The sequence below is a fragment of the Perca flavescens genome, chromosome 18 (genome assembly GCF_004354835.1).
Source record: "Perca flavescens isolate YP-PL-M2 chromosome 18, PFLA_1.0, whole genome shotgun sequence".
Classification (NCBI taxonomy): domain Eukaryota; kingdom Metazoa; phylum Chordata; class Actinopteri; order Perciformes; family Percidae; genus Perca; species Perca flavescens.
Genome location: NC_041348.1, coordinates 14,329,709 through 14,347,880, shown reverse-complemented (window position 1 = coordinate 14,347,880; position 18,172 = coordinate 14,329,709). Strand labels below are relative to the sequence as shown.

General features: G+C 42.3%; 2 protein-coding genes across 5 annotated transcripts in view; one reads left to right on the top strand and one right to left on the bottom strand.

Annotated features, from left to right (window-relative positions):
* ino80 (INO80 complex ATPase subunit) overlaps positions 1 to 10,142 on the top strand; it is a 45,302-nt gene extending 35,160 nt beyond the window's left edge. For 2 of the 4 annotated variants that reach the window (XM_028606073.1, XM_028606072.1), the window contains exons 30-37: positions 260 to 332; positions 3,021 to 3,179; positions 3,319 to 3,421; positions 3,528 to 3,616; positions 4,439 to 4,603; positions 5,621 to 5,792; positions 7,748 to 7,963; positions 9,870 to 10,142. In XM_028606073.1, the coding sequence (XP_028461874.1) occupies positions 260 to 332; positions 3,021 to 3,179; positions 3,319 to 3,421; positions 3,528 to 3,616; positions 4,439 to 4,603; positions 5,621 to 5,792; positions 7,748 to 7,963; positions 9,870 to 10,078 (1,186 nt within the window). In that variant the 3' untranslated portion in view covers positions 10,079 to 10,142. The remainder of the gene's footprint in view (positions 1 to 259; positions 333 to 3,020; positions 3,180 to 3,318; positions 3,422 to 3,527; positions 3,617 to 4,438; positions 4,604 to 5,620; positions 5,793 to 7,747; positions 7,964 to 9,869) is intronic. The other 2 variants (XM_028606074.1, XM_028606075.1) reach the window with 2 other exon arrangements.
* Positions 10,143 to 13,356: 3,214 nt separating this feature from the next.
* On the bottom strand, positions 13,357 to 15,340 carry chac1 (ChaC, cation transport regulator homolog 1 (E. coli)). Its single transcript, XM_028606077.1, has 3 exons — positions 14,686 to 15,340; positions 14,496 to 14,531; positions 13,357 to 14,363 (listed from the first exon to the last, which is right to left on the bottom strand). Exons 1-3 carry the CDS (start codon positions 14,854 to 14,856, stop codon positions 13,962 to 13,964), a joined length of 609 nt encoding a protein of 202 aa, XP_028461878.1. The 5' UTR covers positions 14,857 to 15,340; the 3' UTR covers positions 13,357 to 13,961.
* Between the last annotated feature and the right edge of the window lie 2,832 nt (positions 15,341 to 18,172).

Here is an 18,172-nt window from a genome sequence, read left to right as displayed (position 1 = left end):
TTAATTGAACCAGCTTTTTTTAATGGCACTCTACCGTTGGTATCAGGTACATGTTTCATTTCAGTTTTGCTGCCAGGCTTAAGTTCATGTTGACTTTATTTTAGAGGTTGTTCTTAACTAACATTGTAACTTAATTTTGTGGCATGTTACTGTATATGGATATTTGTATTTGTACAGTTGGAAATGATATCTTTCCATTTTGTGTGCCTGTCCCTCTCTCTGTCTGTCCGTCCCCCTCCTCCCCCACTGCCCTCTGTAGGACGGACATCTTTGTTTTCCTGCTGAGTACGAGGGCTGGAGGGCTCGGCATCAACCTGACTGCTGCTGACACTGTGAGTCACCGGCACACTGAAGGAAAAGCACTTCACTGATATGATGTCAAAGCTTTAAAGGTCCCATATTATGCTCATTTTTGGGTTCATACTTGTATTTTGGGTTTCCACTAGAACATGTTTACATGCTTTAATGTAAAAAATAAAATAAAATCTGAAACGCTCCATTTTAGCGCTATTCTCTTTAAGCCCCCCTCCCGATAAAGTCTAGTCTGCTCTGATTTGGTCAATCTTTCCGGATTTTCCCTATCTGCATTCTCGGAGTATCTGCACCGTCATTGCAGCCAAAAATAACTGTTAAGGGCACTGTAGCGGCACTTTCTACTTTTATATATTTATATATATATATATAAATAAATATCATATATATATATATATATATATATATATATATATATATATATATATATATATAAAATATTTATTCCGTATAGTTGTGACATCGCAACTGTACGGAAGTCCTGACGGATCGTTTAAAGACACTTGTTTGGCTTTGTTAATGTCTCTGTGGATTGAGTGTTTTGATGCTGATTAATATAGCACCCCGACCTGCTTTATAATAAAAAAAGACATGGAAATCTCACTTTTTACAATATGGGATCTTTAAACTGCACTAATATTTCCTAAATGTATCAAAGTGTAGTGTACGTTCTTCGCCAGTCAGAAAAGATAGTTTGGGATGACCTGTGTCATTAATAATATATTGATATAATGACAAGTGTGTGTGTGTGTGTGTGTGTGTGTGTGTGCTGAAGCTCTTTCACACACACACATATATATATATATATATATATATATATATATATATATATATATATATATATATATATATATATATATATATATATATATATATATTAGGGCTGTCAAACGATGAATTTTTTTTTAAGTACATATTAACAATGGAAAGCAATGCTTACCGGTTTTTCTTGATTGGAAATCAAATGAATGCAAAGAAAGCTACTTTATGAACTTGACTCTGAGATTTGTACAGGCTGTGTATGCGTGAAACTACTGTCCCCCTCGATGAGCGGGCCGACACACACACACACACACATACACACAAAAACTGGCGCACACGTCAGACGCCAGCCACACGTTTACTGATAGCTATCAGGCTAATTAATTAGCTAGTAAATGGCGATTTTTGTCAGCCAGCCTTCCAAAATGAAACACAATGAAATAAAAAAAAAAACGATCATTAAAGGTATAGTGGAGGATTTTCCCGAATTTTAGAAAAGAAGCGCCCTCTGTACTTTTTGAAAAAATGCACATGCGCAACACTCTGCCTGCTCCCGAGAGGGAACGCCTATTAAACGTGTGCACGAGAGTGCACTGTTTACAAGTTGCTGTCGGCATGGCTCATACAAGCCTACTTTCCAAAAGAAGATTTGCACTTTTTCACAAATTGAGATGTTCACCGTGTGTGCGCGGTGCGTGACTTGTGCCAGGGCCTAGCATTGCTAATCATAGCTTACATCAACTTTTACTAGCAGTGATTTTAAATGGATTTCTCCAAATAGCATGCCAAACTTTACCTGTGGAGTAGAAACTTAACGACTGAGGCATCAGTGGGAAGCCCAACCTGTGCTTTTAGCGCACGCCAGCGTGTGAAATATTCTCCCAAAAGCTTCAATGAATGGCTGAAACCGTAGCTCAAGCTCACCATACATATACACCTGAAAGCTAGGGACGTGCACGTACGATGGCCTTACGTAAACATATCACCAGAATGATTGACAACTAGGAGGACCAATAGTCTTGATGATCCACCCGGAAAAAGAAAATCCTCCACTATACCTTTTAACCGTTGACCGACAAGCAGGTAATGGAGTATCAGTTCACCGTCCGGGAGTCTCCGACACACTTTCCGCACTCCGTGTCCGCGGACAGCTGTAGGCTTGTACCGGTGTTGATGTTGTGTGCATTGTCGGACACATGCAGCCGCTTTACTGAAACCACTTGCGAGACTGAGAAGTCCACAGCGGCGTGTATGTCCCAGCCTGTCTCCACCGCCTCCACCTGCAGGTTGTCAACTGTGTGGTTTGGACAGAAAGGGAGAAAACAGGACGCCAAGTAACACGGCGGATATCGCTCATATATACATATAATTTATTATTATTATTTTTTGACGACGACGTGGTTAAGGCGGCAGGCGCATCTTGCTGTCTTCAGCATAAGTGCTGCCTTCGGGTGAAGTGAAAATAAATGAATTGATTAAAATAAAAAAGATTTCCGCGTTATGCTCGGCCCTTAATAGCATCGCGATTAACGCGTTAATGCTGACAGCCCTAATATATATATATATATATATATATATATATATATATATATATATATATATATATATATATATATATATATATATAAAATTGCGATCTCTCTCTGTCTTTATCAACATTTCTCAGCCTAATCTCCCCTTGTGTCCCTATAGCCCTGTTCAAGTGGGATTAGCTTTCATGACAATGATTTTGAAGTGACTGTTAACACTGTCATGTTAAGTGGCCGTTCACTCTGGTTAACACATCCCTGTAATTAGTGTCAGGAATAACGGAGTAGGGGAGTGTCTGCAGCATGTTCGGGCTGTCATCGCACAAATTAATCCATGTGGTAAACAATAACAATACAGCAGAAAAGTAAAGTTTTTTTTTTTTTTTTTTTTTTTTTTTTTTTAACGTTTTCCCTCAGGTCATCTTCTATGACAGTGACTGGAACCCCACAGTGGACCAACAGGCCATGGACCGGGCTCACAGGCTGGGTCAGACCAAGCAGGTCACCGTCTATCGCCTCATCTGTCAGGGATCCATCGAGGAGAGGATCCTGCAGCGGGCCAAGGAGAAAAGCGAGGTCTGAAACACAAGCCCTCATTCATACAAACGCACAAAATACAGTCTCAATTTGACAGTTTTAAAAAAAGACCTCTATTCCAGTGAACCAACAGATAAACGACACAAGTAAATCATACGGCTGTTTTTTGTGTAACAAGATCCAAAGGGTGGTGATCTCTGGAGGCAACTTCAAACCAGACACACTCAAACCCAAAGAGGTGGTCAGCCTGCTGTTGGACGACGATGAGCTGGAGAAGAAATGTGAGTGTTGGAGTCAGGCACTCACACCATCTTGATGCACAAAAGCTAACCCTCGCCAAAACTATAAGAAAAGAAATTTTTTTTTACATTGTGTCTTCTCCTGTAGTGCGTCAGAGACAGGAGGAGAAGAGGCAGCTGGAAGAGTGCAGCAAGGTGAAAGAGCGCAAGAGGAAGAGGGAGAAGTACGCAGAGAAGGTATAGTTCAACATGTACATCAGCAGGAACCCCTCAAACCGTCCGCAGCCGTCTCAATCTGCAGTCGCGTCCGGGGGGTCTAGGCACTCTCCGTTGGCTTGCGAGCTGGAAAAACCAAAATTTAGTCAGGCCAATCACATCGCTTCTAGAGTCTGTGGGCGGGCTTATGGCTGCTGCTGCTGCTGGGAACAGCGGTCTTCTGGAAGACTTGGAGTTAAGATTTTCTTTGAGAAAAGAACAAAGAACGGCACAGAAATCCTTCTTAAAAAAGGAAGATGTGTTCGGAGTTTTGCCGACTGGATACGGCAAAAGTTTAATCTATCAACTAGCTCCGCTACCTTCTTCGTTGCTCTGCCTGGTTGTAGCGCTATCCTATTGCGTGCAGAGGGAATTCCCGCCACACGGATTGAGCCCTGTCAATGGTGAGTTCCCAGACCAAACATCTTGATGTGGGTCTGGCTTGTCAGGCTAGAGTTCGTCCTGATGGCTAGAGAAAATATTCAGTCACCAAAAACATTCCAGCTACAGTAGCGAGAGCACATTTTAATGGAAGTCCACCCAGTCGCTTGCGATACCTTGTCCTGATACCTGAGTAGCGCTAGGTGTGAGGTCAGGGGGTCACCAGCATCATTAGATCTCATCCTCTGGGGACCTTATCCATACTAGATTTCATGGCACTCTGGCCCCATACTTGTTGAGTTCTCGGTCTCTAGACCTGAGTTTTGGGCAGACACTCGACACAGACGAGACTAAAGGATGTGGGATTGAGCTGCGACAAATGTACGAAAGCTTACCTGCTCCCCTCATCTGTTTTCAAACCAGCAGCAGAAGAAGAACAACGAGGAGTCCGAGGTCAAGAAGAAGAGGGAGGTGAACCTGGTCATCTCTCACGCGCCCTCGGCAGACAACTCCAACCTCTCTGCCGACGGAGACGACTCCTTCATCAGCGTCGAGATGGACTCGGCCATGCCCAGTCCCTTTAGTGAGGTGAGAGATCCAGGGGGAAACACGGAAGGGAGGGAGTGTCCTTTTATGGAGGAGGAGGGAAATACTGGATGTGACTGCGCTTTATGGTACAGAGGATGGTAATGGCTGCTCTAAAGAGAGGCAAAGTCCCTCCCCTTCCGGTGGACCACCATGGGACCTTCATTTGGAAAAAATACGTACGGTAGTGAATGGGGAGACAAAGATTTTTTTTATCCTGTTTGAACTGAGCCATGGATTACACATATGATGTTTGTCAATTTAAAAGATCATTTTGGGGATCGAACCACCAACCGCTCTACCACTGAGCCACAGCCGCCCCTCGATTAGGCAATGGTTATGGTTAGGTGCCTTGAAGTCAACGTCGGGGGCTTAAAACACCATCGCGCGCAAATTGTGTGAGACGAGAGATGTAGTTCACTGAGCAGTTTCAAACAAAACTAAGTGGTACTACGACAAACCGACAACAAACTGTGACTTGCTTCACTTGCAAAATTATCTTTTAAATTGACAAACATCATATGTGTAATCCATGACTCAATTCAAAACAGGATAAAAAAAAGAATTAGTCTCTCCCCGTTCACTACCATACATATTTTTTTTTCCGAATGAAGGTCCCATGGGGTCCACCGGAAAGGGAGGGACTTGGCCTCTCTATTAGGACACTTAGGCATGAATCCACAAACTGTCTCCTCTTAATATTTCCTTTGGTTGTTGTTATTGATTCCTCTGTTACCATGTGTTCTTTTCTTCTTTCCTTCTATCCTTCGTCTTTCCCTTCTTCCTCTAACAATTCCTTCCCCTCTTCTTTCTTACTTTCTATATCCAATCTATTCCATCCTTTTGTTCTCTTCTTCCTGTGCCTCCTGTCCTTCGATGCTCCCTTCCTTCTCACCGTTGTTCCTTCCAATCGTTCCTTTATTGTTTTCCTTTGCCGTACCGGCCCGGTTTCCTTTTGTTCCCTGTGGTGCTGACCCCCAGCACGTGCGCATGTCTGTGTGTGCTCCTGTGCCCGGCCAGATCTCCCTGAGCAGCGAGCTCCAGCCCGGCTCGTTGCCCCCGGATGCCGACGCCGACGAAAGCAGCAGCGACATGCTGGTCATCGTGGACGATCCGGTGTCCTCTGCGCCGCAGTCTCGCGCCACCAACTCGCCCTCCTCGGTGTCTGGATCAGTCTCTGACAACATGAATGGTGAGAGAGCAAATAGACTTTAGCCGACCTCTGTCCTCGATGATTGAGTGGAACAGTGAATAGTGTATACTATAAATAACTACTGTATATAGTTGCTAGTTTATTTCAGTATCAAACCTGGAATGATTGGTAATGGGATAATGGGGAATGGGAAATATGTTGGAGCTGAAAACCTGATTTTACTCAGCCAGCTTCAGCAATAGCACTTTGTAAAATTTTAAATGACATCTTCATATCAACCCCACTACATTTAACTAACACATATAATTACCTTTATTTATAATTTCATTTGCAGATTTAAATTGTATGTACAAAACATATGGACACTTTATAAAAAAGTATATAAAGTAGTTCAAATTAGCTCCAGCTCGACCACTACAACAATAAAATGTGTGGGCGCCTGGATAGCTCACCTGGTAGAGTGGGTGCCCATATATAGGGGTTTACTCCTTAGCCTTTGCTGCATGTCATTCACCCTCTCTCTCCCTTTTCAAGTCTAAGCTGTCCTATCAAATAAAGGCCTACATTTTTTTTTTTTAAATAAAATGTGTACTAAAAGTGTAGGATATAGTAAATGTAAATAGTGCATACAAGTATTTTGCCTTCTGTAGGGATAATCTCTAGGAATAATTGTTTTGGTGGCATTTTAGGCCTTTATTAGATAGGACAGCTTTAGACATGAAAGGGGAGCGAGAGGGGCAACAACATGCAGCAAAGGTTGGAATCGAACCTGCAACCACTGCGTCGAGGACTAAGCCTTTGTATATGGGCGCACACTTTACCAGGTGACCTAGCCGGGCGCCCAGGGATATTCTTTTTAGACTTTTTTTTTTTTTTTTTTTTTTTTTTCAAAAAGGCACATTCAATCTTTTCTAAAAGCTCCAAACTTGCCAAATAAGAGCTAACCTGTGTTATTTATGAGGCAATATTATCGTGTTAGAATGATGTTGGAAAAGCAAATCTGTGTGACTTGCCTGAAGGTCATTACTGCACACAGAAGTCTTGCTTGTTAGGTTCTCTCCACTATCAGGACTTTTAATGTGTTTTAATAGGCCTGAGTCCATTGAGACAAGTAGTCTGTTACCTCATATGTATTATGTAGACGATTATTTTTGATTTATGAGGGTTTTTATTTTGACTTGGCTTCAGTGTTTCGGTATGTTCCGTACCCAGATAGACAGTGAGCCTATCGTTTGTTTTGCCTGTACAGTATATCTGTACTTTGGATGCACTGCAATTAGGTAATCCCTCCTAAATACATGCTGCTTTGTGAAAACCCATTTGGGATTTTTGCCGCCATGCTAAGAGGCTCCTTCCAGAGAGATTATTAAAAAAAAGCCCAGCCGGCTGGGAGGACATTGGTGCTTTCAGAGATGCGAATGACGTTATAATGACTTTGGTTTTGATTTTTGAAAGACAGAATGAAGGTTAGAATGAGGGAACTTGGACAATTGGGTGAAAATGGAGGAAGAGTGAAATTAAAGCCTGGAGGGAGGGTAAGAGTGAGGGATTTGTAGAGGGTTTTCATCTGTGTCTGGGTGTTCGTGATAGGATAGGTTCTCCCCCCCCCGCCCCCGAGAAGGGTTGTCTATACAGTGTTTGGATGGAAACATGCAAAGAAAACGCAGACCAGTGGAGAGAGTAGGGAGTCGGAGAGAGGGGGAGAAGGTACTGGAGGGATTAGGCACATTACCATTGAGGCCAACACTGGCTCTAATTCTGCAAGCAGTATGGAAAATGAGAGCAATATTTTGGTTTTTGCCTGAGCCTGTACTTAGGCTAATGATGCGTAATGATTAATGTGTAGTAATGTTTCTATATTACAGGAAAACTATCATGTCAGTATCTTTGAAGGACTGGGTAAATGCCAAGCCAGACGGAACATCTTTCTTACCGTGCTGTTGATTCCTGCCTAACTTGGTCTCTGTATCGTCTGTCTGCCTTCCTTCCTTCAGGTGTTTCGGCCTCGGAAACGATCAGCCCCGGCAGAGGCAGGTCTGGGCGGAGTCGGGGGCGGCCTAAAGGATCAGGAGGGGGGGCCAAGTCTGGAGGGAAAGGACGTGGCCGCAAGTCAACAGCGGGCAGCGCGGCAGCCATGGCGGGAGCGATGGCTGGTGCGGCAGCCGCGTCTGCAGCAGCTTATGCTGCTTACGGTTACAGTGTTTCTAAAGGTTAGCGAATGTTGTATACGCGTTCCCACAAATGCATGCACACTGGTGGGCCACGTCTGCCCTGCACACAAATCCAAAAAGAATGAACACCCCCCCCCCGAAACAAAAAGAACTATTTAACATTTAAAAAACAACAGCCAACAGTTTAATTGGCGGTAACGTTCCAAAGTCGCAGTTTGATTGACATGCGTTAGCGCACATATTATTTCCTGTTATGACTCGTTTCTTCTTTGCCGTACTGCTGATTGATGTTAAGCTGCTTAACAAAACACAATGCCTCCTGATATATTCCACATTAAAAGCCTACCTTTGAAAGGGAAGGCTGCAATACTTTTAATGTGAAAATTGTACAGGAAGTGTTGCGTTTCATTCATGATAAACTACATCCTTCAGAAAAAAAAGGCAAAGTGGAAAGACTGACATGATTTTTGTTATACTCAATAATGGAATATTATACTAAATAATGGAATATTATTATACTGAATAATGGGATATTATACTGAATGTATTAAGACAACAGGTAAACATGAAGGAAGTGTTGAGTTTGCATAAACAGGGGAAATTAGAAATTAAAGGCATGTCTCTAAAGAAAGGCCTGGTTCTCTCTGCCACTGATGTGATACTGTATTACGGGGTATTCAACTTAAATTGCAAGAGGTCCAGTAAGTCAACCCTCCACCCCCGCAGAGGTCCTAAGAATTTGATACCTACAAATATAGACTATATACTAATAATACTAATAATACTAAAGGAATCAGTTTAGTCAACTTTTTAAACTCAAAGAGGCAAAAATACAGTGCCTTTTATGAACAAACATATAAAAAGTGCCATATAAATCCATCAGATCTCAATTTGCTTTGTGAATATTCCTTTCAGTCCATAAAAATACAACCTCCTCCAAAGGAAAACTAAATAAAGTGCTCTTTTAGGCTGATCTGAGCTTAATAATCACTTAAAGATAGAAGTACAAGCTTCCTAGCATAAAAAAGGCAAAAATAGGTGGCCAGGATAGCTCATCTTATGCCCCCATCTCTCTCTCTCTCTCTCTCTCTCTCTCTCTCTCTCTCTCTCTCTCTCTCTCTCTCTCTCTCTCTCTCTCTTTCATAGCTTTCCTATCCATTAAAGGCGGAAATGCCCAAAAAATAATCTTAAAAAAAATACAGTACCTATATTGAACAAGCATATGATGAATGGAAAAACACACACACACATATGCCCGTTGTTACGTGAGAGAGTGAGACAGGACTCGTATAGATTTCTCTTATTGGGCTTTGGACACATTGCTTTTCATTGTCCTGACCTCAGACTGCTGTGGCTAAGTTTTCTCCAAGTGTCTGTGTCTAGTCTTCATATTGGCGTTTAATAATTCCACTTTTGACAATCGCAACGGACTCTGTGCAAATGAGGCCCACCGACCTCGTAAAGCTCATAGCAGGAAGAAGAAACGCGTACTTTTCTGTCCACTCATCTCGGAAGATTCGGTTTCCACTGTCAACTTTTCTATATTTTGACAATGCCGTGTTCTTTTATCTTATTGTGTACCTGTGTAGTTCCTCTGTCAGCTCACGTCTCTCGCAGATGTTTTTGCAATGGTAACAGGCGGTCGCAGGACCCATACAGCTCTACAGAGCTGGCCTCGTTCTGCCTGTTAAAAATTCCCTTTTTGACAAAATAAACACCAATATCATTTAGATATATATATATATATATATATATATATATATATATATATATATTTATATTTCCCAGTTGTGTCAAAAGGCTTTGTGGTCCAGACCGCAGGAGTCTGCCAGTTGGTGGCCCCAGCTGTATTACATATTGTACAAAGTTAGAATGTAGTTTGTAATTTTGGACACACTGCTAGTTTCCTCAGAGTAACCATGGCTGTGACCGGCTCTCCTTCCAGCAGGCCTCGCTGCGTCCAGCCCCCTGCAGCCTTCCCTGGGCCGGTCTGGCACCAGCCCCGCCTTCAACCCCAGCAGAAGCTCCTCCCCCCAGGCCAAAGGAGGCGCCTCCACCCCAAGCCCCAACAAACAGCTGGCCCACAGCCACCACCACAGCAGCCACGGCACAGTCAGGAAAGGCAAGGGCCCCGGTGGTCCCGGGGCTCGATAATGGACTCATACACACTTGAATGTGCCCTCTCTCTTTCACACACACACACACACACACACAGAAAACTGACCTTCTCTCACTGTGATCCCCACAGACGCCCTACGCCTAAACTAATAGGGATTACAGTCCATATAGTAACAGAGGTTCACTACCTGGAGGACGATGCTGTGTCTGCTGGTTAGCAACTAAAAGGAATGTCTTCACACACACACACACACACACACATGAAGGTACAGTCCCTACCAGCCTCTACATTTCTTGGTTCCGTTTTATTTTAATGTGTCCGGGTCAGTGGACAAAATCTGCCTTGAGTATTTTTGTTTGCATTGTGACAAGAGTATTTCCATGTGCATTTTGAGAAGACGGACCGTACTTTTTTATTCACGATGACCGGAAACTCTTTTGATTTGCTACCTAGCTGTGATGTTACAACAAAGACGTGAACCAACACATGTAGCTTAAAGGGCTTTGAAATGTTTGCCAGTTTAGGGAGGCAAGGGAGTTTCTGTCAAATGCACTGAGCCACGTCTTCCATTTTTTTTTTTTTTTTTTTTTTTTTTGTTGGTTGATTCTCATACTTGTACATTAGGTTATTTAATTGTCCTGTAGATGTGCTTGGCGCAAACTGGTGGACAGTTCTGCATTTTACAGAGCTTAATATGAACCCACACCTTACCGACCCACACTTTACCAAACAATACGTCTACAGCTTTTCTACTAAAGCTCCTATTTTTGTAATAAAAGATGCCAGTACCCATACCAAACATGGCAGGTCTTAACATTTTGAAAAATATTTGTCCATGAAATGTATTTCCCATGCAGACGGAAATGTAAATCGATGATATATTTTTTGTCCAATGGGAAAATGAATGAATGGTTGATGTGAACATGATAATTCAAAATTAGGAGTACTGGTGGATCCGGCTATGCTGCTAACCGTAAATTTATGAATTCACTCAGATTATTTGGTTGTCTATATTTAAGTTATTTGAGTTGTGTTAAAATGGGCAATTGATGATAATTGTGAACGGGGTATTCAGCTGTAAAACGGTGTAAATTGTACTGAAGCCATTTTTATTTTTCAGAATTTTTTTTTTTTTTGATGAGGAGTCTGTGGTTCTCTTTGATGTCATTGATGTTTTAGGAAGAAAAAAAAAGTTTGCATCAGTGTCCTAAGTTGAGCACTACGTCTGTTATAGGTTTGTTTTGTGTTAATAGTGTGATTAAAATATGATGTTCTATATTGATGTACATAATGATGAGAGCGACATTTCCTCTGGCTTTTCCCTCATTTGCCTGTCTATTTTTATAGGTCGTGTACATATGAAGAAAATGCATCTGCCATTTTACTAACAGGAGGAGCCGACTGAAAATAAAAGTGCTAAATTAGCCGTTCTGCTTATTTTGAATTATTAAACTTTTTGTTCTCATTATACTAATACTGCTCACGTAAATCTGCATTGCCGTTTAGGACGATAGTTTAGCATGGGGCTTGTAAACTTGGCTCCATCATTCCACCCACAAAGGATGGAAACATTTTTTGCAAACATGAACACTATGTTGTTATATAAAACACCTAATGGGGAGCAATTGTGTAATGGGATCCTTAAATGTTTCTTAAAACTGATTTTAGTATGCCACAAGTTAACGATTTTTGACTTAGTCGTGATATTCATGAAACTGGTGTTTGGCACCCAATACACCTGCAATCATATATTTTTAGAAAATGCTTACACACTGAAATTGGAACCTGAAATACAGCAGATTTCCAAATCTCTTCACCGAGCCTGCAAAGTACAACCACAGTTGTCACTTTGCGTTCTGTTTACAATTCAAAATCACACTGTTTTGCTAAATACTGCACACAGTTCTCCATATTAAAGCTAAAAAAAAAGCATTTTAAATAAAATCTTTTTTGGAAGGCCCCCCCTATGCACCCCCAGGTTGCATCCAGTCCACTATGTCCCCTGTTCCTCAGGACGAGCTACAGGACCTCGTTGTGGACAGTTTTCATTGGAACTACTTTCTATTGAAGAAATAGTCCCTATGAAAACTGTTCACAGTGAGACCTCAGTAATTGTTTTTGGAAAGACATGTTGATATTGAGTTTTCCTAATGTAGTTTGTTTTAGTGCTTTGAGCAGCACAAACCACATTCCATTCACCTCCATAGTATCGGCGATGGAGGTGGAAACCTCAAAGGCAGATATTCAAAACCCTGGCTCTGAAACTATCGGCAAGGCTCTACAGCACTGTGAGTTTCTTTCTAAACCAACAAATGCATTGTACATAATGAAGTCTTGGCATTGATAAAATGTATAGAACAATCCAATAAAAGCAATGCATTTGAAATCGTGTGGGTAAGAGGCAATACCCTGAAGTAGCACCTGAATTCATGTCCGTATGTTTTCACATGGTTCGGTGAGGGGCCAGTACGATTTGATCTCGATGAGCGCCTCAGCAGCATGTTCTTCCTGCTGCACTCTGACATGACCACTGCACAGACTGTAAACACAGGACTTCCAGGTCTGGGCCTGTTCCCAGCCAGCAGTTATATAAGCCTCTGCAACTAGATAGACTCTGGACTTGAACCACGTCCAAGGTACAAGCTGCTCCGGCCAACGTTTGGGAGTGTCCAATGTATGTTTGTATTTGTATTTGTACGTTCCAAAAAAGCAAATTTAATGAGTTATGTGGATAATGCTAAGTACATTATGCAGTCAAACCTGGAACAAATAGTCAGGAAGGTTATCGAGCAAACTGCATCTCAGGAAACCTGCTTCCTGGAACAATCCCCAGGCTTCGTATTGTTGTCAAACGGTGGCATGTTTATATACAGTTGACATATCCATATGTGTAATATGTGCAATAACATTTGGTCTGTGGTGGTTCCCGAACTGTTTAGCTTGTGGCCCCTTAAAACAAATCCATCTCCCTCATTACAGGTTTGACTGACTGTTTCAACAAGAATGATTTTTCCTTCTCAGATGGTTTAATGCTAAGGATTTTAAAGGCCTAAGGAGTTTACAGTAATTAAGAAAAAAAAAAAATGCACCAATTAAAGAAAAGTCTTTATATTACCAGTACTTTTCTTTACCACAAAAGCAATAGAAAATGAGTTACTATAAGCAAAGCTTTACTGGAGTGATCCAAGCCTATAAACCACATGCTATTTAGGATTTGTTTTGTATGAATAGGTTCCCTGGGGCTAAATTTGTAAATAATGTTTTGAAGAAAACTCATCCCACTGGCTCACATCAGTTACTATATGGCACAAACAAGAGTTCTTTTAATTTTATTAGTGTTCACAACTAGTTAAAAGGTTGCCACAGGCAACTTTTTACCTTTGAAAAAGAAATACACATTATCACAGCAGCCATTTATTGCAAACAGGTTCAACTACCACAATTAATTCCTGTCCCGTCTGTAGTGGCTGGACGGAATCTGAACTGTGCAAATAAAATAAAAGTTAGTGTGAATTTAAAAAAAAATTTCAAAAAAATTTCAAAAAAAAACCACACACTGCAGATGTTTACAGTCAATTAAGTAATCATACATTTTGTAACTGATTCACAAACATGTACCAGGAGTAACTTTACAATGTGAACATATGGTCATGCTTCTGAAAAACAAAAACACAATATCGTGCTTCCCTTTTGTTATCGCTTCTGGAGTATTAGATTCAAGTACAATGGATGGTAGTATGAAGCTATATTATACAACAAAAACATAGGTGGCATGGCATATGAAAAGCCTCATAGTGTGTGTGTGTGTGTGTGTGTGTGTGTGTGTGTGTGTGTGTGTGTGTGTGTGTGTGTGTGTGTGTGTGTGTGTAACGTATTCATCCACCATACAGTATAAGATAGTGAGACAAAGGGTACGAGCTACTGGGCTGCCAACAGAAAGGACGCCACGGTCAGCGAGGACGCCATGGTCAGTGCTGCTTTCTCGATGGAGAACAGGTGATTGTCTTCCACGTGCGGGCAGCTGTTCCTCATGAACTCAGCCAGCCGGAGCAGATACTCCAGGTTGTGGCCCGTCTTCCCTCTGCACACCGCGATCTGGATGCCAATCATCTCCGGGCTGGCCGGCCCAAGGTAGAGGGCGTTGTCGGAGGTGGCGATGTACACCAGCGCCTGAACCGGAGGCTGGTTCTCCCCCTCGGGGAAGAAATCCACCATTTTGGTGATGTAGCCGCCACAGACCGTCTCGCGCACGTTGAGGTACTTCAGGGACTCCTCGACTTCAGAGCCTGTCACCTCGAACGCCACACCCCAAGTGCTCGCCTGTAAGAAGAGGGTAAACGTGGAGTTATTACGCAGTGGGGGAAATTGCACAGATTTACTTTAAACCTGGAAACTCCTGTGGTTTCTGCAGCATCACTAACAAACCAATAGGAAGTAGAGCTTTCCACTTACGTCATCATCTTCAATCAGCGTCACCACTCTTCCGGGCTGCAGAGAGACGAAGAAGAAAAGGGTCACCTCATGGACAACGCCCGATGCAATATGAGCCTAGCAGCTCACAGACAGCAGCTGGCTGTGCCAAAGTAAAACGTACGTACACCACGTCCCAAACTAAGTCAAGTATAAACATTAAGCGTCTCACCAACATGTCGTTCCCGCGATGGAAGTTGTCTCCGTGCCAGAACCGTCTCTTGTAGCCTTGAATGTAACCGACCTGGCTCCTCCTGTACTTGAAGTCAGGCTTCCACACCAGTGACCCGTACCCGAAGATCCACAGGCTGGTCTTCCCGGTGGTTATGTGTTGAGGCTTCATTTTGATCAAGTGTGTTGACGACGTTGAGATGAATTGATGGGGTCACTATTTCAATTGATGTTATTAGCTAAGAGGACTAGCTAGCTAGCTAGCGTTAGCTTCCTCCGGTCCAGGAGCAGTGGTACCGGTTGGCTCGCAGGTATACCGCGGACGGTATTTGAGCCCAACTGCTTAGCAGTTGCGAAGATGGAATTTCGCGGTTGATTTTGCCTTGCACTATGCATTGCCGTTGCATTAGAGGTGCCGCATTATGCCTTAAAAATCCATTGCAGCCGCTTTGGCCTTCAAACCAATGGAGGTAAAAAAAATAATCAAAACCCGTTTAGGCCAGCTGCTTTGCCGGCCTGTGACATTACGAATTTAAAATTTACGAATGAAAAGATCGAGGTATACCACAGCTGACGGCGTTTCAAACGCCTTGTGGGTAATCTTCTCCCGGTTAAGAAGCGACGGTGATTTAAAGCGTCTCCCCGATAACATGGCGCAGCGGCGCCTACGTATTTATACCATCCAGGGCGAGTCTATGCCGGTGTTTTCAACCAATCACTTTTAAGGAAGGCTTGTCTTCTATCACAATGTATCCAATAAGATTTCGGTGCGCCGAAAAAGGCGGGACTTCAAACCAAACCGGTTCCACGATTGGCTTAAATTTAACATGAGGCGCACTGTCATCTTTCAACCTGTTTGGCCAATGAACTGTCACTCCAACTGACTCAATTTATGATTGGTCGCCTGTGTTGTCATTCTTTGAAGATATTTCCATATTGTTCAGACTGATCTGGCTGATGCAACTTCCCACAGCATTTCAGGGCCAAAGCAGCGTCCAAGCAACGCACCGAGACATTGCATCAGACTTGGGAGAAAGAGGCCTATATAGGGCTATGTATTTTATTTCACAAGATATGCCACAAAGAAAATAAATTAATAACAATATCTAATATATTTGAAGGTAAACTTAACAAATAAAATAAATAATTCTGCTTGTGGGAGTAGTATGACCTTGACACAGTATGAATCAAAATTACTCTTGACATGTGAGTAAATGAATAAGCCCCCTACATTAAATGAGTGAGGGCTGTAATCTAGTCCACAGCTGAAAGATCCAAAGGCAAGGTCACTGACCGCTGAGAATCCCTCACCGCCATTGTTCATCTCAGCTCTCTGAAAACAGGGAGAGAACTTGTTGAAGCAAGCTGGACATGTATACTTTTCTTTTCAAATTTCATGTATTGTGTGTATTTACAGTTTTGTTTTTTGATGACACTTCCAGCAGCCGGTAGGGTCATTTTAATAGGGCACATGTAACTGGCTGCCTCACCAGTGGGTCAGCCTGTTATCATTGCAAATCTTACTTTTGCAGAATCATTCAAACTTTGTAAACACACACACATACGTCCCTTTTTATACGCTTTACCCAACAAACTTCCTACTTTGGCAGCCAAATACACGCTCATACAGGAATGGGTGATTTCTGAGTTTTATAACCACCCCAGGTTTGGACTGTGTTTTAGAATTACAGCTGTACTTTCATATGGCTCTTTGTAGTTTGGCTTATTTAAAGCTAATGTACTTGCGCTTACTTCTTGCCTTCGGGAATTTGTACCTTCAAGGTTGAAAGCACTTTAGCGTCAGCTAAATGACATGTAATGTAATGCAATGTGTTGACAACCCATGCACACTTCTAACAAACCAAAGAAAATCCAAATAGCAAAAGCAAGAAAAAAGGCAATAGTGAATAAAAAATTGCCAAAACACTGTCCACTGCAGGGAGACAATAAGAGAGAGAGAGAGAGAGAGAGATGATCAGAGAGATGGAAGACCTGATCCAATGTACAAAAATGCCCGCACCCTCCTGCTGGATCTGATATAGTGTAATAGCAGAAGCTCATCTGTGCTCAATAGATAGATTATCTATAAATAGCTGGCATTATCGGACTTGATAAGAAGCCAGAAAACTGTATCAGCTCTTATAAATCTGAAGCACCTCACAATCCAGGCCTCTGAGCCACCCTGGGCCATGCACAAAGCTTCCATCACAGGATGCCGTGGCCTTTCATGTCCAGCGCCATAGTATCTCTGGGCTGCTCTAAGCGCACAGGCAACCAAAAGCTTCACTCAGCCATACTGACAGCACTGCCTGTAATCTAATACAGTGCGCTGCTTCGATGTTTTGACTAGTGGATTTATCAAATATTCACTAGTCTGGCTGTCTTTGCTGTCAAGCTAATGCATTTAAGATATATCATCATTCAAGCCCCAGGCTAACTAAAATATGAACTTATGTTTTGACGCGTGTGGACTTTTCCCCTAAATATCCCTGTGTTTCCGCTTGTTTTTCCAGCTCGAACTATGACGTTATACGGAGACACAAAATATACTGCTCTGGTTAAAGAGGGCCGGGGTGCATCGCTGCATATATCACTCCTGCAGCAGTGAGGGTGGGGGTTGCTTTTTTTTGAGTATGATGTAAACATTCTTTAGGTCAGGAGATTGTTGCTGTGTTACTGGGACAGCTGAGTGGCATCTAAAAGTAGATCCTGCAGAATATGATCCCACAGAATGTGAATATGACAGACTATGTATCAAATTCCTCCAGTAGGTTTGCCTTCATTATTGATTTATGGTTGCATTAACAATAATACATGAGCATGTTTCATGTTCCAAAGTGCGAATGTGCTGTTGATTACTTATGCTGCTTTAAACTTGAACTTGAGTGTACCTTGGGTTTTATTTTTTGGCACGTACTGACCACCTATTTCCTGTGTGTGGGTTTCTTACTGACACCTAGTGTTAATTAATGAGACAGCTACAAGTGCAGGACAGGGCAAGGTTAAAGAGCACTGGGCAACAGCATCATAATGTATTAGTATGACGTGCCCACGCATGCTTGTACAAAAACACGCATGGTCAGGAGCCAAATAAGGCTTTAAATGCAGTGACAAAGATTTGCAGCTAAGGAAGCCGGAGCTAAGTAGCAGTTTTGCACTCCCGATTGTGATTGAGCATCAGCGTTTTTTTTAAAAAGCGTGACGTACTGTATGAGGCCCTTCCACATTCCTCATGAAGAGATAGGAAGATTTGAATTTCAAATCTGCTTCCTGATTCTCCATTCATGACATCAATGTCACACATTCTCCCCTCTTCCTTCTTCAGAATAAATAATTGCTGATTAGTGTGTTTGTCTGCGCTCTGACTTGTTTTGAGGTTGTTTTCCTGAAAAACTCGAGTGCAGACTGAAGAAACTGATGCGTGAGAAAAGCAGTTGGCCCGCGCCGGCATGTTCTGCATTTTTTAATCAGGGAGGAAACAGGAACTG